The 27,501-nt window shown below is 40.8% G+C and overlaps 1 protein-coding gene across 1 annotated transcript in view; it reads left to right on the top strand.

Annotated features, from left to right (window-relative positions):
- Nucleotides 1-27,501, top strand: part of LOC132405630 (organic cation/carnitine transporter 2-like) — a 106,053-nt gene that overhangs the window by 25,013 nt on the left and 53,539 nt on the right. The window contains exons 5-6 of the mRNA XM_059990591.1: nt 5,250-5,376; nt 7,134-7,234. Coding sequence (XP_059846574.1) covers nt 5,250-5,376; nt 7,134-7,234 — 228 coding nt within the window. The remainder of the gene's footprint in view (nt 1-5,249; nt 5,377-7,133; nt 7,235-27,501) is intronic.

The raw sequence follows: 27,501 nt of genomic DNA on the forward strand, positions 1-27,501 counted from the left end.
AAAATGATCCTCAATGACCATGATAATGGTCTTCACATGGAAGGAGGAAGACCTGTGACAAAGTCCATGGAGTTGGGTGCCCATGGTCTGTCCAGAACAGGCAGAGGATGAAGGAGCTGTTAAGGTTGGGTGTGTGTCTCCTTATTCCAGGTACACACCATGCATGCCTGTGCATATTAATGGACGGACCTCTCTCACCATTGCAGACCACCAATATCTTTTCTGAATGAACTCGGATGTCCTGGCAATTCCTGGAAGAGGGAGCATTCTCAATGCATATCCCCCTTGAAGAACCTGAGATCAGACAGTACTAGGAATGAATAGGTGACCCAAAGGGCTGTTCTGAGGAATATTTCCTTGCGCCTGGGCCTAGCAAACAAGTGTGTTGATTCCCCAACAAATTGGTGCTATCACATAGGCTTGGGACAAAATGGTGGTTGGCTCCTCCTTTCATTCAGGTTTGTTGAACTGATGGGGTGAGGCATCTTGCTTCTAGTTCTTTGACCCTGGTCAACAGGTCAGGACGAAATTAAATTGATTAAAGAAAGAGACTACCTAGCTTGCCTGGAATTCAATGTCTTGGCCTTCAGAATATAAGCCAGGTCCTTGTGGTCTGTTTATATGAATCAAGGGTTTTTGGTTCCCTCAAGCCAGTGACTCAATTCCTCCAGAGCCTATTTGACTGCAAGCAGCTCTCTATTTCCAATGTCATAGTGCACTTCTGCTGGGGATAGTCACCTGGATACAAATGCATGCGGGTGCAGTTTATTGTCAAAAGGTGGCCGTTGAGATAACACTACACCCACTCTGTCATCCAAGGCATCAATGTCCAGACAATGTGAAGGAGAATCCCAACCATGATGAAGGGAGGGTCCGGGTTAGGTGCAATCAAGACGGGGGCTGTCATGAACTGCTGTCAGCAGAGTTGCCACTGAGCTGATGTTTCTGATAAAATTTTGTAAAATTTGGTAGATCCCAGGAATCAATAGACTTTTTTCCACACTGGATGGTTGTGGCCAAGCTCCGACTGCCAGTGTCTTACTAGGTTTCATTTTGAGATTGCCATTAGAGATGATGGAGCCCAAAAAGGAAATAGCTTTTACATGAAATTCAGACTTCTCCAGTTTGATGTAAAGTCTATGATCAAGAATCTTCTTCAGGATATCTCTGACATGAGTAATGTGCTCCTCCATGGACTTTGAGAAAATTAGGATGTCATCCAAGTAGACAGAGGCATATGTACGGAGCACATCATTTATAAACACCTGAAAAACTACTGGCGCATTCACAAGCTGAAAGGCATGACCAGGTACTCATAGTGCCAGTCAGTGTGTCAAATCCCATCTTCCACTAGTCACCCTCCTTTATGCAAACCAGATTGTACACACACCACAAGTCTAGCTTCAAGAATACTCTTGCCTCTTGGAGAATCTCAAAGGCACTGTTCATGAGTGAAAGAGGGTAATGATTCTTGACCATTATGCAATTCAACCCTCTATAATCAATGCACGGCCATAGGCTCCCATCCTTTTTCCTGTACAAAGAAGAAGCCAGCACCAGCTGTAGTGATGGAGGGCAGAATATGAATTCTGGGCAAAAGCCTCCTTAATATACTCCTCCACAGTACTTCTGTCTGGCCTAAGAGTGTGAATAACTGAGCCCATGGAGTGCAAATACCAGGCAGTAGAACTATTGCACAGTTGTTGGGTTTGCGGTGGAAGAGTCAAGGTCTTTGCTTTGCTGAAGACGCCTTCTAAATCCTTGAAGATGGAAGAATGACTCCTGAGGCTCCTTAGTTAGCAAGTGTTATTCAGCAGACCCTGGAATCTCCTCCATAAGGCCAAATCACATTCCAGATCCTTGTCCATATCCTCAGACACCAGCAACGAAGTGCAGCAAATGATCCGTGTGCTCCTGGGACTAGGCTTCAAGGGTCTCTGGTTTGGAACCTTCCCCTTCAATGGGACCTGGCAACTGGAGCCCTTTGGCTTAGTTGGTAGAGTCCCGGACTGCCTGGGCACCTCCTTTGTTTGCTCCTGAACTACAGATCTAGTTCCAGCGCACCCGTGACTGGATAGGGTCAGAAACCACACGGGGCTGTTGTCTGGAGCTAGCTTGTCTGCCCTTGAAGGCAGAACTGTGTGTCCTAAAGGTTCCAGGTTGCCCTGAACAGAAGTCTGTCCACTCATCAGCCACTGGTCTCAGGAAAGTCTGGGGGTCAGAGCACCAAGCCAAAAACATTTCTTGCAGTGACTGGTCCATGCACTGATTCTCCCTTCCTTCCAGTTCATGGAAAACTTATGCTGGGACAGCCAAGGGTGTCCAAGGTTCAGAAGTATGTGAAGAGACTCAATAATGTGGGAACGAATGTCCTCCGCATGATCTTCTATCCCCATACGCAAGGACAATGTCTGCTGCCAAATCTGCCCGGAGCCCAACAAGCAGCCATCTGGGACAGTTGCAGGCATGTGCTGGCTCAATTCCTGCAGTGGTATGTTGAGCAGATGGAAGTTCTGGAAATCAGTTCATACCCCAGGAGCTCTCAGCCCTCAGTGAGACACCAAAATCTGTGAGATTGGAGATAGTAGCTGCTATGTCACAGTCCTCCCGACACCAGACAGCTTTAACAGATCTCCCAACAGCTACAGCTTCAGACACTTGGCCTGCACAGGGCCTGCCTTCCTGCAGAGATAGCAGCAACCTCAACTCCGAGGCCAGAACTTCTCATCAGCTGATATCCTTATGCAGCCAATTTGCATGGGCTCAACAGGATCCTGAGCCGGAGATTGGCTGGTTGTGGCCCAAGATCAGGGGTGGAACTATGATGCACTGAGGCTTGGGCTAGCCCTCTTCAACCTCTTGATGTAGTCCTACTTACACTCAGCTGGATGATTAAAGAGACAATCAGAACCTGTAAGTCCGCTGTTAGCTCTCCCAAGGCGAGGGTGTCCTTCCATTCATCTTAGAGTCTGTGGTGGTATAGAGTGGACAAGGCCTCCCTGTTCCAGCCACTCTCATGGACCAAGGTTCAAAACTCGATAGCATAGTCAGCCACTGACAATAAACCCTGTCAAATCTTCATCAGATGGTCTGAGGTTCATCTGGCTCCATCAGGGTGATGGAACACCCTCCTCACAGTGGCTACAAATTGCTGGAATCTGAGCAAGCCTCCGACCTTCATTCCCAATGTGCAGTGCCCAGGCCAGGGCTCTTCCAGTCAGATAATGAAGGTCACCTTTCCACCTCTGAAGGGAACAGGGTCGGCTGGAGTTCGAACAATAATGAGCATTGAATGAGGAAGCCATGGAAAAAGCATGGGTCACTGTCAAATCTCTCCAGGGCACAAAGTTGTACTGGCTCCACAGAGAGACTGACTGGCTCTCTCAAGCAATTCTGACTTCCTCCTTGTGAAAGTTGACAAATGGATTCCTGGAGGTCATGTAACTCCAGGCTCTGTCTGGAAATCTCTCTGTGGCTGGTCACAGTGGGCGAAAGATTCTGATACCCCACTGTGCCCATTCTGGTCTCAATCGTACTGTAACGAGAGTCTTTGACGTGGATGGTTTGGACCCAAACGCTGGAATAACCGAGGCTGGGATTGAGACAAGCAATAAAACTGGACTGAGAACCGAGCACAAAGCGAAACGCTAGACGATATTTCTGGTTGGCTAATAACTGAGCACTAAGGCTCCATTCAGATGCTCTTTAAATACTCAATTCCTGGCAACCAAAGCATGATTGCCAATTAGCAGGACAGTCCTGAATCTTTAATGGGGCCATGTCAGCTATCTATATTCCGGAGAGTTAGAGCATCTAAACGCCAGATGCTGGCATGGTTGGGTGCATGTCAGAACAGAGTTTCTATTTTCTCTCTATCATCATATGGGTTTCTAGTTCATGCTCTGTTTTCCTCCCACATTGCAAAGGTTTACAGATTTTTAGCTAAATTGGCCACTGTACATGATTCTAATATAATGCTAAATGCTAGAATCAGAGAAGAGTTGATGGGAATGTGGCAAGGATAGGATATAGGAAAATTAGTGGGGAATGGGATTGTAGTATGGGTCTACATGGACCTGAGAGCCCAAATGGCCTCCTTCTATGGTGTAAGAAATATGAGCGAAGGACACATTTTCTTGTTTTATTGAGGAGTTGCACCACATACATAGACATTAGACTTAGTGAAGGAGGAAAGGGATGCCCTTTATTTGAACCTAAGTATTGGCTGAAGGCTAAGTGCTGACAGCTTCACTAAATTCAATCATACGTTGTTAGAAATGTTGCCCAATGAAAATATGCTTGTACTACTGCAGATAAAAGTCTGAGATCTAAATCCACAATCCTAGTGCTCTGGCATGAATCAGATTTTGTAAGTACACTGTGCTGTATTTGCTATTATGGATCAAGTGAATTTCTAGTCATTTCTTTCTTGTCCTTATGATGTACTGTATATATGTGACACAATTCATCCTTGGCAAACAGTGTGACACAATATATTTTGAAAAAGCACATCTACTGCCTTTGATAATTAAATCAATGGGGTGAATTTTCAAGACAAAGAATTATATATTAATGGTACTATGTAGTGCCATTTGGATATGAATTCCATGGCAAGGTTACTCTGACATATTTATTTTCACTCTGGTATTGTTGCAGAAAGATTTCCATTGATGTTTTTCACCAGAGGTTCTTTTACAGTAATGGTTTGATTTCTTCCCATATATTTCTGACAGAGTGAACTGCTATTTTAAACATTATTGAAGTTTCTAATTGCACTCATTTCCTTTATGCTTACCTACTTTAGTTTTTGATTTTGTTTTCACCAGTCCATATACAGAATTTTTTTCTTCTATTCCATGATTCTGTTATTAATTTTTTTTCCTTATGAATATCAGCATCATCATTTTCTTTATTCCCTACATGTTTTAAATGCCCTCTTTGCCTTTTTATTCTCCTGATTTGTATTCTTCCTCCTATCTCCCGTACGCATCCAGTGTTTTGGTGAGAATGTTTCAGTTGTAGACATTTGCCAGAAATGTTCACAACCTGAGACCTTACAAAGCTTGTCAAAAGTTAAAATCAACAATAAACACCACTTATGCCACGTCAGTCTTCTGTGATTTCAGAATCTGCTCATAAATATGAACATAATTTCATGATATCCATTATCAAGGAGTATCTTTGTAGTAATTTCACAAGTCCATCAGAGCTTCAATAATCATGTTATGAAATTACTCATTTACTTCTAGGTTTATTCCTGAATCTCCACGCTGGCTATTATCTAAAGGAAGAATAGAGGAAGCTGAATCAATAATTCGACTCATGGCAAAGAAAAATGGTGTCACTCCTCCAGCGATGCTTTTCAGTGAACTTGAGGTATTGCAACAATGCCATCTTTTTTTTTCTGAGTGGTTCTTCAGTCCTTTAATACAGAACAACACTTTTATCTCAGTTGTTCTCATTTCTCTTACATTCCAAGTGTGACAGGTAGGTTTCACTTCCTTTGTTCAGGTTTACCAGACTGCTTCACCATTAATAATTTCACAGGCAAGCCCACATCAACATTGCCCTTAAGCAAATCAATATAAATTCTCAGCTGTGTGTGCACTGGATAAAAATAAGACATCAAAATCCTGACAAATATGGAGCTGTACTGTTATCAAGTTCAGCATGAATTGTATGTCAGAGCTTTTATTGAATAAATTTATTTTTGTATCTTTTTTAAGTAGAAGGGATTTAGAGACGGCCTTTGCCTTGTACCATCACTTCATAAGATACACAGTACACTGTATCAGAATAAGACTCTGATTAGCTGCAAGGTCAATTCACTATTCCCTCTCCAAATCATGCAGCCTTCTCCTTGGCTTATTAACGGCTGTTAGTGGATGTGAACTCTATGGTTTGTGATAACAAGAAAGTGAGAAGGTTGAGCTTTTGAGTTGGCATACAAATGCCACTTTTTCTAAATAGTGGAATGCAGGGATTTATGAAATCACCAGAAAGGATAATCAATATTAAACAGCGGAGTCCTCAGCTGAAATAGTCAATAATTGAGCATTCTTACAAAAAATGTAATTAAGCTTAAAAACACCATTTACAGAGTCTGCCCCATTAATCAACATGCATCTTAGAAACGTAGAAACATGGAAAATAGGTGCAGGAGTAGGCCATTTGGCCCTTCAAGCCTGCACCACTATTCAGTATGATCATGGCTGATCATCCAACTCAGGAACCCTGTACCTGCTTTCTCTCCATACCCCCTGATCCCTTTAGCCACAAGGGCCATATCTAACTTCCTCTTAAATATAGCCAATGAACCGGCCTCAACTGTTTCCTGTGGCAGAGAATTCCACAGATTCACCACTCTCTGTGTGAAGAAATTTTTCCTCATCTCAGTCCTAAAAGGCTTCCACTTTATCCTTAAACTGTGGCCCCTCGTTCTGGACTTCCCCAACATCAGAAACAATCTTCCTGCATCTAGCCTGTCCGATCCCTTTAGAATTTTATACATTTCATTAAGATTCCCCCTTAGTCTTCTAAATTCCAGTGAATATAAGCCTAGTTGATCCAGTCTTTCTTCAAATGAAAGTCCTGCCATCCCAGGAATCAATCTGGTGAACCTTCTCTGTACTCCCTCTATGGCAAGTATGTCTTTCCTCAGATTAGGGGACCAAAACTGCACACAATATTCTAGGTGCGGTCTCACCAAGGCCTTGTACAACTGCAGTAGAACCTCCCTGCTCCTGTACTCAAATCCTTTTGCTATGAATGCCAACATACCATTTGTCTTTTTCACCCTTTTCATATCCTGTATCTGTCCAGAACATAATTTGAATTTAAAAGTGGAATATTCAGCTCATTTTATCAAGCAATGGAATTCATTGTGCTCAAATTAATTTTACACTGGTCAGGAATTGCTGACAGTTTGGAAAGGTGAATGATTGTTACTTTTGGACGATGGTGAAAGCCCTTGCAATTGAAATACAAGTCTGGGTACCCACATAAAAAGTCACAAGACAAATTGTGAATGATCAGTCTTTAGGATCATTCATATGAACCAAGAGATGTGGAAAATAATACTGACATATTTCTGTTAAGCTAATGCAATTTTGCATTCTCTGCTTTTCTTCCAGCTCGAGCACATAAAGAATTATAAAGTAAAATCTGTTCCATTTACTCAGTTGTTAAAAACCCATAATATCCGAACCATTACAATCATTAACATTCTGATCTGGTAAGTATCAGGGTCAAGAATAAGCACAGAAATATGCATAAAAGTCTAGTTTTAAGGACTTAGTGAGGAATATGTTCTGCAACTGCACAGTCTCTACTTATTTTCCACAGATCTGATTGAATTGCCAGTCGATTTTGCTGAATTGAGCTTTTTTCTATTGTTCGCTCTCTAAGCTAGCCAAGCATTTGTAAATTTCCTACCAAAGAGGCTAGAACAGCAGTGAGGGAATGTGCCAATGATAGGGGTGCACCATCTGAAATGCAATATTAAATGAAGCCCTATTGGTTGTCTCAGAAGAATATTGGAGTGCTAAATTGCTGAAATGCTGACCAGCAGGAGAAGTAAGGCTAATAAACAAACTGTTAATTGTTCCATGGTGGCCATGTAACAACCCTTTTGTATATTGTTGGTGGGTGGGAGTGTTGATCTTTCACAGGTGAGCAGTAATAGCCAGGTCAATTGCATAGTGCCAAGCTCTGAAAATAACTAGGGAAGAGTGACGTTAGGCCAAGCGATAATGATAGGGGATCCATAGTAAGGGTGCACATCGGCATTTCTATGGCTGAAATCAATATTCCAGGATGATACGTGGCTTCCCTGTTGCCAGGATCAAGGATGCCATTACAGTGGATATGGGACATTCTCATAGGGGAGTTTGAACAGCCAGAGGTCGTGGTCCCTGTTGTTCCAGGATTCCAGGATTCAAGTCTATTTGTCACATTTACCTCAAAGCATACAGTGAAATTCACAATTTATGTTGCCAACCCACACGCTCAAGGCTATGCTGGGGCAGCCCGCAAGGGTCACTGCACATTTTGGCGCCAACATGGCTACAATACTCGGCAGAACAACATAGAACACAACAAGCAACAACACAACAACAGCAAAGCAAGCTCCATTCCTCCCCACCACCCATGCATATACACAATCCTACAACCCAACTCCAGTCTCCATGAGACTTGGGCCTGCAGAACACAGGCTTTTGTCTTACCAGCACACTTGCTGAGATTCACAGCTTTGGCTTTGGCTAATGGTCCTCGACTTCCATACTTCCAACTCAACCATTGGGCCTCGATCTTCAGCATTGACCCCAGGGTTCTGTCATGGGGTAGAAGTGAGGGAAGTTGCTATTACTAAGGGGAAGTTGCTTGGGGAGCTGAAAGATCTGAAGGTAGATAAATCACCTGGACCATATGGACAACACCACAGGGTCCTGAAAGAGGTAGCTATAGAAACTGTGCAAGCATAATTAATGATCTTTCAACAATCACAACATTTTGGACTGGTTCTAGAGGACTGGAAAATTGCAACTGTCACTCAACACTTTAAGAAGGGAGGAGGCAAAAGAAAGAAAATTATAGGCCAGTTAGCCTGACTTAAGTGGCTGGAAAGATGCTGGAATCTATTATTAAGGATGAGATCTCAGGGTACTTGGTGGCACATAATGAAGTAGGCCAAAGTCAGCATGGTTTCTTGAAGAGCAAATCTTGCTTGGTTAATTTATTGGAATTCTTTGAGGAATAGACAAAAGAGAGATGGTAGTGTTATGTTTTGTAACACCAGAAACTAGTCAAAAAGAATACGCAGGAGTCAGGATATTGGTCTACGTAGATTGCTTTTCGTTTTTTTAGTGAGAGGCTCACCTATGACATGGTGGCATAATGACTTATACCATTCATATAGTTCTTACATATAAATATAATGAATTAAGTAAACAAAGAATGCTTAATCAAACAATATATTTACAATATTACTCAAATATTCCTGTAATCTTAAATACGATACACTCCTTCCTGCTTAGCAATAAACCCCAACTCAGTATAGAATGCATCCCAACACATCCACTATATAGCCATACACAGTGTAGTAAATTTTAAATTTACTTTTATTCTAAAGATTTAATTGCTGTGGTAGATTTCCTACTCTTGTGAGATAATGTCTTTCCTGGCTGGGGGAGGGGGCAGAAGTCACTCTGTTTGGCAGGTGAGACTTGTGAATGTGAAACAATCTCACATTCTGGGGCCTCCACCATGGTGGCTGTAGGAATTGACTCTGGGACTGCAGGATGTGGTTCTGACAGTGCTGGATATCTTTTTTCACTAACAATTGACTGTTGTTTTGAACTAATCGATGTGTTGTCTCTGGATGACATCAAACTCAACCTATACTGTGTAGGACCGCAGTCTAGTTCTGTCCTTAGCCTTTCCAAGTACCCACTTTTCATCATCACTGTAGTCCCACTCCAGGACTGTATGTCAATGGAGAAGCCCTCAATTGGGATTAGCTGTTTGTCCTGCATACTCCTTCTGAGATTGGGTTTGAGGAGATCCAGGCATGAGCGCAAGGGATAACCCAGGAACAGAATAACTGGTGAGCTATTGGTTGTGGAGTGTGCTGCATTGTGATAGCAGGCAGGAATTTGGTGAGCTTCTGATTCAGTTTAGAGCATTCTGCTGACATTGCTCATACAGCATGTTTTCGTCTCTGGACAAACCTTTCCATCTAGCCATTTGTACATGAATTGTACAGTGTAGATGTAATATAACTTATTCCATTTCAGGAATGACTGAAACTGTTCTGCAAAAAACTGTGGTCCATTGTCACTGACTAAGTGTGCTTGAACACCAATCCTTGAGAAGAGGCTTCTCAACACATCTACAGTGTGCGAGGCTGTAATGGAGGCTATAGGGGACACATACAGCCACTTTGTAGCTGCATCCTCAACTACCAAGAAATTTGTAGCTATGAATGTGCTGGTAAAATCACATCAATCCTCTGCCATGACAATGCAGGCCATACCCAGGGTTGGGGAGGCACTGCTTTTGGCATCTCTGAATGTGGTGGCATTCTAAGCAGTAAATGGCAAGCAGCTCAATCTGCTGATCTGTCCCTGGCTTCTGGACAAAGCTTCAAGCCAACATTTCCATTTTCACTATGCCCTACCTCTACATTGCTCCTTCAACTTATTAGCTCTCAACAAGGATGCTACAACAACTCTCAATGTCCACCCAAAGCAACTCTTGTCAAGGGAAAGTTCATCCCAGTGGTGGTAAAAATAAGGGTACTGGAATTTCTGCTGCACATTCCAGCCATTTTGTGTTGCCATGTTGACTCAAGGCAGTGTGGGGTCTTTTCTGGTTTCCCTTTGGATTATCTCTACCATCATAGGGAGACTTTCAACTTATATGTCAAGAGAAGTGACCTCTTTTGTAAATGGTTCAGTTATTTCTTTTTCCAAGGGTAAACAGGACAATCCATCAGCTTTCCATGATCGGCAGTCCTCTTAAATTTAATCTTATAATTGTGTCCTCCAGGGAACAGAACAGAACCTATCTTCGCAGTCATGCTGCTGCTGTTAGTGGAACTCCATTTTTGCATTCAAAATGGATGTGAATGATTGATGAACATTTAATGAGGATAAACTCTCTCCCATAAAAGTACTGGTCGAACATTTTACGCCCAAACCAGACTCAAGGTCTCTCTGTCAATTTGTTGTAGCTAGCTTTTGCTCTACAGCGAAACATGATGCAAAGGCTATGTGGCATACAGTTCCATCACTCATAACGTGTGAGACGATTGTACCTATACCATAATGCAATATTCCCTGGACAATGTGGATCATAATATGTCAGTATAACATCTGATGTCGCCATTTCCATTGCCTTTTGGAAAGCTACCTCACACTGCTTCATCCATTGCCATTTCTTCTCAATCTCTAATAATGTGTTCAAGGAGTGGAGCGCTATAGCCATGTTTGGCAGGAACCTGTCATAGTAATTGACAAATCCTAAAAAGCACCTCAGCTGTGAAAAGTGCTTTGGCCTTGGGGCATCCACTATTGCTTGTACTTTCTCAGCACACTTGTGTTAAACTTATACGTCAATGGTGCAACCACAGTAAGTGATGCTTGGTTTACAGAATTCAGATTTGTCATATAGTACTCTGTGCACATAATTTTCCAACCTTTTTGACACTGGCTTCAGATTTTTGAGATATTTCTTGTCATCCTCACCAGTAGCAATGATAAACATGAGGAATTCCGCCGATGCTCAAAATCCAAAGCAACAAACATAAAACAGGAGATGTACTGAGGAGGTCAGGCAGCATCTATGGAAGTGAAACAGTAGACGCTTCAAGCCGAGACCCTGACATCATCCAGGTAACACTGTGTGCCTGGCAGCCTTGCAACAACTTATCAATAGCTTTCTCCTAGAGAGCAAGTTCAGATGCTAGACCATAAATCGGCCTATTAATGCAATAAAGCACTTTATGAAAGTTTATGTTGAGATCTCTTTGGACTCTTCCTTCATCTTCAGCTGTCAGTTCACCTCAGCTAAATCCACTTTGGTGAAGTGTTTTCCTCCAGAAATATTTACAAAGGTATCCTCTATCCTAGACAAAGGGTATTGATCTTCTTTCAGTAGGGGTTCATGTTGACCTTAAAATCACCACAGGTCCTGACAGACTCATTCTTCTTGGCTTCTGGGTCCACCTGCATTGCCCATGAGCTCTAATCAACCTTGGAAAGAAACCCTGCGAACTCAAAGTGATCTAGCTCTGTGGTTACTTTATCACAGATTGTATAAGGAGCTGGACAGGCTTTGTAAAACTTGGGTGTGGCATTTTCCTTTAACACTATTTTACCATTGATATGTTTGTTTTTCAATGCCATCCCTCAACATTGTTGTGGCATCATCCAGTACATTTCTTTGTCTGCCTTGGGTTGAATCAATTGCAGGGGATGTAGCATGCAAATTGTGATGGATGTCCAATCAAGTTTTGGTTGTCTCAGCCAATCATGACCTGACAATGCTGGTCCTCCTGTTTTTTTACAACTTACAAATCCAATATGGCTTGTTGGTTGTAGTATTTCACTGTTATGAATGTCATTCCACAGGGGTTACCTTTTCTCTAGTATAAGTTCTTAATTGTATATCTCCAGGCTTCAGTTCAGTATCTTTGAAAAGTCATTCAAACAAATATTGTGTAATGATTGAAACAGCTGAGCCAGTATCTAATTCCATTTTAATTTATTTGCCCTTCACTTCTGGTGCAAAACATATTGTTACAGATCCAATGTGTAATCTTCCGCAACTTCGGCCACCTCCTCCGGGATCCCACCACCAGCCACATCTTCTCCTCCCCCCCCACTCTCAGCTTTCCCCAGGGATTGCTCCCTAAGCGACTCCCTTGTCCATTCATCCCCCCCATCCCTCCCCACTGACCTCCTTCCAGGCACTTATCCCTGCAAATGGAAGAAGTGCTACACTTGCCCCCACACTTCTTCCCTCACCACCATCCTAGGCCCCAGACAGTCCTTTCAGATGAGGCACCACTTCACCTGTGAGTCAATTGGGGTGATATATTGTATCCAATGTTCCTGATGTGGCCATTTATACATTGGGGAGACCTGCCTCAGACTGGGAGACTGTTTCACCAAACACCAGCGCTCAGTCCTCCAGCAGTGGCGGGATCTCCCTGTGGCCACACACTTCAATTCCACAGACCACTCCCACTCTGACATGTCTGTCCATGGCCTCCTCTATCAACAAGATGAGGCCACACGCAGGTCGATGGAGCAATACCTTATCTCCCGCCTAGGTAGCCTCCTTCCTGCCGGCATGAACATCCAACTCACTGACCTCCGTTGATACCCCTGCCCCCCCTTACCCCCATCCCTATCTATTATTTCAGTCTGGTTCTCTTTCTCTCTCTTTTTCCCCCTCACTATAATCTCCCCCCAGCTCTACCTTTCTTTCTCTTTTATTTCCCATAATTCTCCACCTTCCCCCTAGCCCATTTCCCTCCAGCCTATCACTTCCCAGCTCTCTACTTCATCCCTCCCCCCACTTCTTATCCCCCCTCGACCATCCCATGTTACTTCACTCCTGATGAAGGGTTTCGGCCCGAAGCATTGTCACTACCTCCTCCCATAGATGCTGTCTGGCTTGCTGAGTTCTGCCAGCATTTTGTGTTTTTTTATTTATTTCCAGCATCTGCAGATTCATTCGTGTTGTTTGTCTCTTGTTAGTTTTCACATTGTAAATCTCAAGGCTATCTACTCCTTCATCACTCTCATCATTATCAGATTTTTCATTAACAGCATGTAGAGTAGTGCTCTTTTTGAAAAGGCAACTTGATTTTTTAAATCTTTTTCTCTTCCCTGTGTAATCCATTTATTTTGTCTGCCCAATGTACTTCTGTATGTGTTCTACTTTGTTGCATTTTCTACGATGTTCCCTTCAAATCTGCATTGGTCTGGCATACGTAAGCCCCTGCCACAATGGTAACACAATTTTTTTGGCCTGGCAGGTTTCCAGTTAGATGTTGCAATTTTGTTTACACTCAATTCCATTCAGAACTGCCACTTACTTATGTCTCTTGTATCTCTGGCTGCAGTTTCCATTGATACAGCAATTTCAACTGCTCTTTAAAATGTGAGTTGTGCTTCAGTTAGAAGCCATTTTTGAATGCTTTCTTGTAAGATTCCATAAATGAAATGATTTCTTAGTGCATCATTAAGCCCATCACTGAACTGACAATGCTTGGACAATTTCTTCAATCCTTCCACATAAGCTGAAGCGGACTGCCTTTCCTTCTGATTCCACTTACGAAGCCTAAAGTGTTCAGCAAACAACAATGGTTTTGATTGTAAGCATTCCTAAATATGTTCATGATATAAAAAAGGCTCCTTTTACCTGGTTTGGTTGGAGCAGTTAAACTCCTAAGCTTTTCAACTGCTGCACTTAGCACAACTGGCACTTGTTTTTCATTGGCTATTTCATTTGCTTCAAACTACTGCTCAATTTATTTGGTATACATCATCTGTTGTACGATCAAAGGTGTCTATCTTTCCAACGTAGCCATACATTTCTGCTTCTTTTTTTTTGTATTTATTATTGCTGTCGCCCAGTACTCACTTTTATTAACCTGTGGCCATTCTCATTGCTTGCTAATTTTGTCCATTTTCTGCCTTTTTTAAAACTCAAATGTATCTCTCCCCTTTTAAAGAAAAACATGCTGCTCTTCAACGGGTAGGTGGTCGCCCTGGGCTCTAAAAGTTTTAAAACTTCCTCATTCCCAGAGTTATGTTTTATACCTCTAGAAACTAATCTAAAGTAAAGCAAAGAAGTTGGGATACTTGTCTACATAGTTTTTTCCCTTTTGTTTTTATTGGGACGCTGATAAATGACATGATGGTCTAATGGTGTATGATATTGACGTACTTCTTACATATAACCCATAATAAATTACTTAAATGCTTTACAATATTATGCAAATAATACTGAAATATTAAATACACTACAAATGGATGTTGCTTACTAGGATTTTCAGAAGGCCTTTGCCAAGCTGCCACACATGAGGCTGCTTATCAAGATAAAGAGACCATGGTATTACAGGAAAGATGCAAGCAATGAATAAAGATTGGCTGATTGGCAGGAGGCAAAGATTCAGAATACAGGGGGCTTATTCGGGTCTATTTTCTAAATGGGGAACATATTTAAAAGTCAGAGGTTGAAAGTGATTTAAGAGTCCTTGTGCATGATCTCCTAAAGGTTAACTTGCAGGTTGAGCCAGTGGTAAGGAAGGTAAATGCAATGTTGGCCTATGTTTTGAGAAGACTAGAATATAAGAACAAGGATGTGATGTTAAGGCTTTATAAGGCATTGGTCAGGCCACACTTGGAGTATAGCAAGGAATTTTGGGCCTCTTATTTAAGAAAAGATGTGCTTGCATTGGAGAGTGTCCAGATGAAGTTCATGAGAATGATTCTGGGAACAAACAGGTTAACGTGTGAGGAATGTTTGATAGCTCTGGACATGTACATGCTGGAGTTTAGAAGCATTGGGTGGGGTGGTTCTCTGTGAAACCTATCAAATATTGCAAGGCCTAGATACAGTGGATATGGAGGGGATGTTTCATGTAGTGGGCAAGCGTAGGACCAGAGGACACTGCCTCAGAATAGGGGGACATCCATTTACAACTGAAATTAGAAGTAATTTCTTTAGCCAGAGGTTGATGATTCTGTGGAATTTATTATCATGAATGCTGTGGAGGCAAGCCATTGAGTATATTTAAGATCAAAGGTTAACAGGTTCTTGGTTCATCAGGAGAGTGGGTAATGGAAAAGGCAGGAGAGTGGGTTTGTAAGGGATAATAAATCGGCCACGATGGATTAGCGGAGCAGACTTGATAGGCCAAGTGGCTTAATTTTGCTCTTTTGTCTTATGACCTTTTAGACACACTGATCACACTGAACTCTGGTCTCGTTGATTAATAAAACCAGGGGACATTGTTTCTCCTGCCTGCATGAAACTGACTCTGGAACCCACTGACAGCTTGGTGATCTGGGGAGGTAGGGGGTTGTGCCTCATTCACTCTCTGCTTGTCCAACATCTGGCATCCAACCACAGATGTTTCACACACTGATCTTGGACTGCAGAACAGAGACTCTGGCTTGATCTCTAATTCCCCCATATCTCTATTCCTAAACCCTAACTGACCCCTAACTCGCTACAATAACCCAAAACCTAAACTAGTCTTATAAATGTAAAAAAAAATTTAAAAAGAACTAAAACTAAACAGCAACTCAACTTAAGTCACAGTTTGGTACTATCTTGAACCATCCAATATAATCTCAGGATTACTATCCATGTCATGTGCCAATGAAATGAGAAATAGATGCCTATAGTGCAGTTCAATATGTGGCTAAGGAGCCGATGCAGAAGGGCAGGCTTCAGATTTATAGATCATTGGGTAGTCTTCCAATGCAGATGGGACCTATACAAACAAAACAATTTGCTCCTCAACTGGAGGGGAATCAGTATTATCACTGCGAGGTTTGCTTGGGTTTAAATCAAAGCGGTAGGGATGAAGATGAGAAAATGGTATGACAAGTAAGACTGAAAGGAAGGACAGCAAAGAACAGGTTGGTAAACATGGCGAGACTTAAGAGCTGAAGTATGTTTATTTCACTGACAATAGACAATAGGTGCAGAAGTAGACCATTTGGCCCTTTGAGCCTGCACCGCCATTCTGAGATCATGGCTGATCATTCACTATCAATACCCAGTTCCTGCCTTGTCCCCATATCCCTTGATTTCCCTATCCATAAGATACCTATCTAGCTCCTTCTTGAAAGCATCCAGAGAATTGGCCTCCACTGCCTTCCGAAGCAGTGCATTCTAGACCCCCACAACTCTCTGGGAGAAGAAGTTTTTCCTTAACCCTGTCCTAAGTGACCTACCCCTTATTATCAAACCATGCCCTCTGGTACTGGACTCTCCCAGCATCTGGAACATATTTCCTGCCTCTATCTTGTCCAATCCCTTAATAATCTTATACGTTGCAATCAGATCCCCTCTCAATCTCCTTAATTCCACCGTGTACAAGCCCAGTCTCTCTAACCTCTCTGCGTAAGACAGTCCAGACAACCCAGGAATTAACCTCGTGAATCTACGCTGCACTTCCTCTACAGCCAGGATGTCCTTTCTTAACCCTGGAGACCAAAACTGTACACAATACTCCAGGTGTGGTCTCACCAGGGCCCTGTACAACTGCAAAAGGATTTTTGCAGTGCTAGTAGTATTAAGGATAAGGAGGATGAACAGAGTTGTTGCCGTTCCAGAGACCTGGTTATGTGAGGGACAGAAATAATAGCTCAATCTCTCTCCATAACTCAGTCCTGAGTGCAGCAACATATTGTAAATTTCCTCCATGCGCTTTCTGTCTTAATGGTGTGTATCATACAGCAGGGGAATCAAAACTGAACACAATACTCCAAATGTGGCCTCACCTATATTTTGTATAGCCATAACATGACATCCCAACTGCTATATTCAATTCCCTGACTGATGAAGGCCAGCACGTCTAAGGCCTTTTTCACCAGCCCGACTACCTGTGACACAACTTTTAGGGAATTATGTATTTGTATTCCTCTGCCTTGCTGTTCACCATCCCTACAATTCACTGTGAAAGTCCGAATGTGATTTCTCTTCTCAAAATGCAACATCTCACAGTTCTCTGAATTAAGCTATATGCCACTCAAAGCCTCACTTGCACAGTGTCACCTATGTGAGCCCATAGGTTGTGGGAACATTGCAGTGATGGGGTAAGTTACACTGAAATTACACTGACGGGTGCAGTTAAACTGATGAGATTATATGCTGTAACAGCACCCACCCACCTCCCCACAATAGCCTAAGATGTGGGGGAGCAGATTATGGAAAAGTGCAGAAACAACAGACTTGTCACAGAAGGGGAATTTCACTTCCAAGTTTTGATTGGAACTTTATTAAAACAAGAAGTTTAGAGGTTGGATTTCCACCAGTGAATCCATGAGGGGTGCTTGGAACAGTATGTGGAGAGTCCAACTAGAAAAGAAAAGATACTGACCTAGTTATCAGAAATTAGTTCATCCAGGTTACAGACCTGTTACGGTTGTTGGCCATTTACATACCTTGTGGTATATCGGGCGACTTTTTTACCGGTTTCGTAACATTTGACCCTTTTTATTTGACTGTCATATGTTGAAAGATTGGAACGACTGGGCTAATATACACTGGAATTTAGAAGGATGAGAGGGGATCTGATTGAAACGTATAAGATTATTAAGGGATCGGACACACTGGAGGCAGGAAGCATGTTCCCGCTGATTGGTGAGTCCAGAACTAGAGGTCACAGTTTAAGAATAAGGGGTAGGCCATTTAGAACAGAGATGCGGAAAAACTTTTTCACCCAGAGAGTGGTGGATATGTGGAATGCTCTGCCTCAGAAGGCAGTGGAAGCCAAGTCTCTGGATGCATTCAAGAGAGAGTTAGATAGAGCTCTTATAGATAGCGGGGTCAAGGGATATGGGGAGAGGGCAGGAACGGGGTACTGATTGTGTATGATCAGCCATGATCACAGTGAATGGAGGTGCTGGCTAGAAGGGCCAAATGGCCTACTCCTGCACCTACTGTCTATTGTCTATTTTACAAGGCCGAGTTGCTAGCTCAATGCTCAACGTAGCATGGGTGGAAAGTGTGCAGGAAGCCTGCTGAATTCAAACTCGGGACCATTCACCACGAAGTCTGATGCTGATGCCAGTACACCACCAGCTGGCAACAGGTCAATATTTTTGAAACAATGACCATAACTCATTATGTTCTAAGATAGTTATGATAAAGAATAAATTTTGCATTTCCTGGATTAAACTGATTTATCATACCCCAGTAGCCTCGGTGTTTACTAATAATCAAAGATCTCCCTTTTTTCGTTTATTTCGGAACACTAGACAAGGCTGTCCTCTTAGTCCACTATTATTTGATATTGCTTTAGAACCTTTGGCAATTGCTATCAGAGAATCACAGGATGTTCTTGGTATTAATCGTGGATTTATTATTATTTATTTCCAATCCTGAGCAATCCATTCCTGTAGTTTTATCATTGTTGGCTCAATTTAGTGATTTTTCTGGCTATAACTTGAATCTTAATAAGAGTGAATTGTTTCCTTTAAATAGACAGGTCCCAATTTATGGAAACTTACCTTTTAAATTAGTTAATGCCTCTTTTATTTACTTAGGGATTAAAATCACAAAAAACCATAAACTTATTTAAGGTTCATTTTGTACCCTTAATTGATCAGATTAAATGTTTGTTTACTAAGTGGTCACCATTATCTTTATCTTTGATAGGTCGGATTAACACTATTAAGATGGTTATTTTACCCAAGTTTTTATATATTTTTCAAGTGGTACCAATTTTTATTCCGAAATCTTTTTTTTACTAATGTTGATTCAAAAATTTCCACATATATATGGCAGAATAAAAATCCCAGGTTAGGTAAAATATACTTACAGAAGGCAAAGAAGGAAGGTGAATTAGCATTGCCTAATTTTAGATTTTATTATTGGGCAGTTAATATCAGATATTTGATATGTTGGTTGAAAGATTGGGATGGATCTTTTAGACCTCATTGGGTGAGCCTGGAAATTAAATCGATACCAGGTTTTGCACTGGGTTCTATTTTGGGGACATCCCTTCCTTTTGCTCTTTCGAAATTGCCGAAACAAATTGACAACCCGATAGTTAAATATACTTTACGTATATGGTTTCAATTTCGGAAATTTTTTGGTTTGACTCAGTTTGTTTTAAATATTCCTATTGTATCCAATTGTTTTTTCCACCCTTCAATTATAGACCAAGCTTATTTGGCTTGGAAGACTAAAGGATTACTACGATTTTCTGATTTATTTTTGGATAATTGTTTTATGTCTTTTGAGCAATTATCTAATAAATATAATTTGCCTCGATCTCATTTTTTTAGATATTTACAGATTAGGAATTTTTTAAATACTGTACTTCCTACTTTTCCAAACTTTGTGTTTTCAGGCATTTTGGAGAATTTGTTTGAATTAAACCCCTTTCAGAAAGGGCTTATATCAAAACTTTATAATATAATTATGAAGATACGTTCAGAGCCCCTTTATAAGACAAAAAATGATTGGGAAAGAGAGCTTAACCTTATTATTCCTATTGAGAATTGGGATCAAATTCTTCAATTAGTTAATACATCATCTATATGTGCCAAACATTCACTAATACAGTTTAAGGTCGTACATAGGGCTCATATTTCCAAGGATAAATTGGCTCATTTTTATTCCTATATAAATCCTATTTGTGATAGATGTCAATCTGAAATAGCGTCTTTAACTCATATGTTCTGGTCGTGTCCGCTTTTGAAAAAATATTGGAAAGATATTTTTGATATTATCTCTGCGATATTGAACATTGATTTACAACCCCATCCTATTACCACAATTTTTGGTTTACCAATGATGGACTCACTTCATTTATCTTCTTCCGCTTGTCGAATGATTGCATTTCTTACACTAATGGCTAGAAGATCTATTTTGTTGAATTAGAAGGAAATTAATCCTCCTACTGTATTTCATTGGTTTTCTCAAACTATGTTATGTTTAAATTTAGAAAAAATTAGAAGTGGTGTATTTGACACTTCTATTAAATTTGAAAAGATATGGAGACCATTTATTCAATATTTTCATATGATGTAATAGGACCCGGTTCCAGGCCTATTTGATTTTCCAGTTTTGATTTCATATATGTCAAGAGGATCGGAGCTGGTGACACTGATGATTTTGTAGTTTTGTGAGATATTATAAACAGCCCTTTTTTTTCTCTTTTTAATTTTTTTTCTCTTTTTTGTTTTTTTTTCTTCTATTAGTTATTAGATTTTTAGATTAGTTTTTTTGCATAATGATTTTTTTTCTTTTTTCCTTTTTCTTTTTTCTTTTTATTCTATATTATGATACACCTAGGTTTGCCTTGTCTATTTGTATATTGTGTCATTTACAATGTGGAAATATTCATTTATAATGTAATCATTATTCTTGTAATCTTTTATAGTTAGTTGAAATATGTATGTTTGTAATCCTATTATCTATGTACCAATTTTATTTTGTTGTTATTAATAATGATAATAAAAAGATGGAAAAAGAATAAATTTTGATCTAGTGGGAAGATACTAAATTGGGGGTGGACAAATTGTAATAGAATAAATAAGGAGCTGAGGGTAAAGTAAGCTGGCCAGTAATGTAGAGGCATCAGCACCAGACTTTGAGGTGAATGGTCCCAAGATCAAATCCAGCTGACCACCTGCACGCTTCCCAGCTGTGCTGGGTTGAGTGTCAAGCTAGCAACTTGGCCTCTTAAAAAAGAACCGTCAAAATGCTATGAAAATGGCAAAAACATGCTCCATGATGCACCACAGAGCATGAAAAGGAATAGTAACAAGCGTAAAGTACATTTTATTATCTGAGTATCTATACTGTATGTCACCATATACCACCCTGGGATTCTGCAGGCATACTCAGCTAATCTATAGACTAGTAGCTATAACAAGATCAATTAAAGATCAAGTAGAGCATTGAAGTCAACAAACTGTGCAAATATAAATATAAATAAACAGCAATAAATAACAAGAACATGAAATAACAAAATAAAGAGTCCTTATAGTGAGATCATTGGTTGTGGGATCATCTCAAAAGAAGAGTGCAGCTATCCTCTTTTGTTCCAGAGCCTGATTGTTGAGGGTTAGTAACTGTTCTTGAACCTGGTGGTTTTCATGAACCATGAATTCTGAAATTTGCTAAAGACCAATCAAATCTGCAGATCAAGGCATTCAAGTCAGGAGAACAAGAATGCTACCAAAGGTGGGGGTATGATCTACAGAAAGCTAACTTACAGCTGAAGTGGAGATTCCAGGCTAAACTGGAATCAATGATGCATGATTGGGAGCTGCTGTTGTCAGACAAGTCCACTTCTGGCATGTAGGAGTTGTTTAAAGACCAGCTGATTTGTATACAGGATTTGTATATTTCAGTGAGTAAGAACAAGGATAGTAAGGTAAGAGGATCCCGGACAGCCGAAGAGATCCTAAACTTAGTGAAGAAGAAAAAGAAAGCCCTTCTATTCAGAAGTCTTTATTGAAGAGTTAACGGTTTGTATTGGGAAGTGGGCATTGCTGATAAATCCAGCATTAATTGCCTAGTGTGGAATTTTTTGAACCCTTACAATCTTCTGTGAAGTTGCATCCACAGTAATATTGTTGTGAGAGATCCAGGATTTAGAGCCCAGCAACTATTAAAGGATGGAGAAACTGCAGGTGCAGGGTTTTCATTTAGCTGCTGCTCCTGGTGGGATGTGTTGCCAAAGGAGCCAAGATGATTAACAGCAATGCATATTGTGGCTGGCAAACACTAAAGCTGCTGCCAGAGGCAGGGAGTACTTAAAGTGGTGATTCCTGTGCCAAATAAGTCAGCTACTTCATTCGAGTTGATGTTGAATTGTGAGAATGTGCTGGAGTTGCACTCATCTGGGAAAATAGACAGAATTTATCATACTTCTAATTTGTGCCCTGAGGATATTGGAGAGACATTGAGGTGAATGCTGTGATTTCAGTTTCATCAGCATTTGACGATATAATGTTTAAATCTTGCCTTGTGACTTTAAACTTCACCTCTGGAATTTGTCTCTTTGATCCATGGCATTCATTACCAAGGATCTGAGGTCTGTAGCTGAATGATCAGATTAAACTAAATCTGGACATCTGTGAGTAGGTGCTTATATCTAGAAAGCCCACCTTTTCAAAAATATCATCTTCTTAATTTATTCACAATGTTTGTCTCTGAAAATACAATCTGCCATGGATGTATGTGACAGAGTTAAAAGGTCCATGTGCTTGAATCAATGTGGTCTCCAATTACACCATTGCATGAAGATTCATGGTGGGTTTCTGTCTAGCTCTGCTTTTCTGAATCTATATGAGTTTACTATCCCCTTGTCAACCTGAATAAAATTGTAGGAGGCCAAACTCAGGGGCTTAAGTTGCATCTTGAATAAAAGTGACAGGCAAAATGGGATGTTCAGGTCCTCTTTGTAGATTGAACGGAGAGTGATCATCAAGTCACCAATGTGGAGGGTTAACATCATGAGCACTAAATACTGTAAGCTGACTTGTAAGACGTGCTTGCTACTTCAGTGAAAGTGTTTAGTCTGTTGGATGGTGGGAAGAGTTAAAAGGGCAAGTATTGCATTACCTTTAACTGTATTGGGAAGCTTCTGCAAGGAGCATGGATGTTGGTTGAAATGGAAGATTGAATCGCAAATCACAGTTGGAAAGGTGCCTTTGAAATGCTGAAGGAGAAGGAGAAAGTGTGCCTGGTGCTGCTATCATATTAAAGGTAGTGGAACTTCTAGGATAGGAATCATTGAATGTGAAGGCAGTCAGGTGCAAGTGGAGGGCAAGTGAAACTCTCTTCCAGCTCTGGTTGTACAGAGAGGAGATGAGAGCAGAAGTACAGGGGTAAAATAAATATAGTTGAGAGACCATATCGTGAGGAAGAAGTAAAACAGAATAGCAGTGTTCGTATGGGTCATAAATTATATGAAAGAGATAGAAAACAACAGGGACATGGAATGGAGTCTTTACAGGAAATAGGTGGAAAAAAATTCAGTCATGATAATTGAGGTAATATGTGAGCTTGTGATGTATCCCCTGAGAAAGGGAAAGGAAGTTGAGGAAAAGAAGGATCCGCTGGACCTAGTGCAAATGAGAGCAATATGTAAAATGGGAGCAAAAATGATGCAATGTCGAGTTTTCTGCAAGAGCAGGAAGCACTCATAGAGTCTTCATTGTAGGAGAAAAAAGGTGAGAGAGGAAGCCTGAATAGGACTGTAGTCAAGACTGTTTACCATATCCATGGAATATCATGCAGGCTGCCCGACCTGCAGAGTATTTTTTAGCATTATATTTTACTTCCACATTTTCACAATCTGTAGTGCTTTATATCTCACAATTCCAGATCTACAGTGGTTTTCTCTCTCCTCTGTTTCCATTGATCTGCTTTTATTCACTTAATCTCTGACAGATCATGTGATATTTAGAAGCCTTCATCACCCTTTCTCAATTGACAGAACCAGTGTTGTCTTTGTTCCTCCCACAACACCTTTCTCTATAACTTAAACAACATTTTCCTGTTCTGATAGGTCATCAACATGAAACATTTTTTCAGTTTTCCCCTGCATAAGCTGTCCAACCATCTGAGTCCAGTAGTTGTCTGTTTATTATTTGGGATTTCCAGCATCTGCAGTTGTATTTTCTCCACAGAACTGATGTAAATAGAGGGAAATGAATGGAAACAGAGCAGAAAGAAAGAGTCCTGGAATTGAGAGAAATGATATACTGGAGATGGTAGATATCTAGTTATAAAACAGAATGTATAAAATATCTAAAGTTCTGCTGCACCATGAATGTGGAGATTGCTGTCATGAGATATTCTAATGACTATTCTAGGTATCTTCTCTGCTTCCTCCGATACCATTGGTAGCATATTGCTACAGCCTCTGGCTGTTCACACTCCAACCTATCTCCCCAGTCCCTCTCAACAACTTTGCAGTTACTCTTTGATGCTCTTGATACTTGGTACATGCTATCTCAGGACTGCTCCATCACTAAGTCTGTCTGCGCTCCTTACCAATCCAATTCACTATTACTCTCATGACCTTTCACATTCTTCCCCGTACAGCTGAGACATCCATGATGTTTTGCTCTTGGTTCTGAATGCACATTCCGTAGGCATTAATTTAAACAAAAACAAATTATTACAAAATATGCTTCAATTTTTATCACTTTTTCCTTATCAATTTGATAATGTGGAACATAAAATATAGAACATTACAGCACAGAACAAGCACTTTGGCCCATAATGTTGTGGTGACCCTTTAACCTACACTAAGATCATCTAACCCTTCCCTCCTGCATTGCCCTCCATTTTACTGTCAATCATGTGCCTTTCTAAGAGATTCTTAAATGTCCCTCAAGCATCTGCTTCTGCCGCCACACTTGGCAATGTAATCAACACACCCATCACTCTGTAAAATACTTACCTCTGGCATACCCCACTATATGTTCCTCCAATCATCTTAAAATTATGGTCTCTTGTATTAGCAATTTTTGCCCTGGGAAAATGCCTCTGGTAGACCGCTTGATTGATGCCTCCTATCATCTTGTACATCTCTATCTTGTCATCTGTCACCTCCCCCTCTCAGAAGAGTGACCTAACTTGCTCAGTGTATCCTCACAAGACATGCTCTCTAATCCAGGGGCATCCTGTTAAATCTCCTCTTAACGTTTTCTAAACCTTCAGCATCCCTTCTATAAAAAGATGACCAGAAATGATCACAATATTCTGGCATCTTCCCCTTTCCTTTCAGCCAAAACATTGGCTGTTTATCAATTTTCATAGATGCTACCTGATCTGTTGAGTTCTTCTAGCATTTTGTGTGTGCTGTTCTGGATTTCCAGCATTTGCAGAAATCCAAATGTGTCTTAACTGAAGTTTTATAGAGCTGCAACACTACTTCACGGCTCTTGATCTTGATCTCCATGTAATGAAGGTCAACACATGATATGCCTTCTTAACAAACCTATCAACTTGAGTGGGAACTTTGAGGGATCTCTGGACATGTACCCAAAAATCACTGTGTTCCTCCACTCTGCTAAGGATCCTGCCATTAACCCTGTATACTGTCTTCAAATGTGACCTTCCAACATGAATCACTTCACACTTTTCCAGATTGAACTCCATCTGCAACTTCTCAGACCAGTTCTGCATACTGCCAATGACTCATTTTAACCTACAGCAAACTTCTACATCATCCACAACTCCAACCACCTCCCATGTCAGCTGCAAACATACTAACCCACCCTTCCACTTCCTCATTCAAGTCATTTATAAAAGTCATGAACATCAAGGGTCCCAGAACAGATCTCTGTGGAACACCACTGGTCACTGACCTCCAGGCAGAGCACTCTCAATCTACTACCACCTGCCTTCAATTGCCAAGCCATTTCTGCATCCACACAGATTAGTTTCCCTGGTTCCCATACCTCATGACTCTCCGAATGAGCCTATAAGTTCTAGCACATCCTCCTTCTTAATGTCAACTTGTTCTAGCATATCAGCCTATATTATACTGTACTCACAAATGTCAAGGGCTCCCTCACCAGTGAACACCCTTTTATTCTTCACATATATGTAGAATGCTTTGGGGTGTTTCATAATCCTACTTGCCAATACATTATCATGCCCCTTTCTATCATACTTAATTCCATTCTTTAGCACCTTCCTGACAACCTTGTATCTCTCTAGAGCCATGTCTGATCTTAAAACTTAAGTATGCTTCTTTCTCCCTCTTGGCTAGGTAATCCACATCTTTTGATCATCATGATTCCTTCATCTTGCCATCTTTTCCCTGCCTCTGTGAAAATGATTCCTCAACAACTTCAACATTTCCTTTGTGGATTTCATGACCACGTCCATTCCCAATTTACACTCCCAAGTTCCTGTCTAATAGCATCATAATTTGCCCTCCAAAATTAAGTACATTCCCATATCGTCTGTTCCTATACCTGCCAAGGCTATGGTGTGACATACTTATCTTTTCATTTAAGTAAAACACTTCAGTTTTGAGAGTGAACATTACTGAATAACTAACCAATTACCTGTTTTAATTCTACTCTTTGATTTTCTTTCTTCCTGTTCTCTTGCACCTTGACATACATTTAGAAACAAAGTTTGTACTATAGTCCTTAATTTCCCCTTTCAAAGCATGTTGATTTCCTTTATGTTTTTTTAACTGCAAGTTCAGCTTTTTCCTTTTCCCTTTTGCAACTAAACTTTGGAAAAGAGGTACTTCTTTACCTTGAGCCAACACTAAGTTGGGACATCATATTTATGTCAATGTATGGAGTACTCATCTATTTTATCATGCAGATGCAAAATGCCTCAGGATAAATAAAAATCAATTTGCATTTGGTAACATGTTGCAAAAGTAGAATAAGAACTTAATTTGTTATGCCAATTTAATTAAAATGTACTTAGTGATTGAACTCCAATTATTGATTAAAGTTGTAATAAGTCAGTAAAGAATCTGGCTTGGGGTGGAGAGTGAGAGAACATAGAACATAAAAATTTGCAGTGCATTACAGGTGCTTAGACCCACAATGTTGTGCCGACCATGTAACCTAAGCTGGAGACTGCGTAGAATTTCCCTACCGCGTAGCCCTCTATTTTTCTCAGCTCCAGGTACCAATCTAAGAGGCTCCTAAAAGACCCTATTGTTTCCACTTCCACCACCGCTGTTGGCAGTGCATTCTACACACCACCACTCTCATGTGAAAAACTTACCCCTGACATCCCCTCAGTACCTACTTCCGAGCACCTTAAAACTATGCCCCCTCACATTAGCCATTTTTGCCCTGGGAAAAATGCTCTGGCTATCCACATGTTCAATGCTCCTCACCATCTTATACACCTCTATCAGGTCACCTCTCATCCTCCGTCACTCCAAGGAGAAAAGGAGAAGTTCACTCAACCTAATCTCATAAGGTATGCCTCCAATTCAGGCAACATCCTTCTAAATCTCCTCTGTACTCTCTCTATAGTATCCACATCGTTTCTGTAGTGAGGTGACCAGAACTGAACATGGTACTCCAAGTGGAGTCTGACCAAGGTCTTATATAGCTGTAATATTACCTCATGGCTCTTGAATTCAATCCCATGCTTGATGAATGCCAACACGCCATATCCCTTCTTAACAACATTGTCAACCTGTGCAGCAACTTTGAGTGCCCTATCAATATTGGCTCCAAGATCTCTCAGATCCTCCACACTGCCAAGAGTCTTAGAACAGATTCCTGTGGA

This window comes from Hypanus sabinus, chromosome 15 (assembly GCF_030144855.1).
Source record: "Hypanus sabinus isolate sHypSab1 chromosome 15, sHypSab1.hap1, whole genome shotgun sequence".
In the NCBI taxonomy this organism is placed as follows: Eukaryota; Metazoa; Chordata; class Chondrichthyes; order Myliobatiformes; family Dasyatidae; genus Hypanus; species Hypanus sabinus.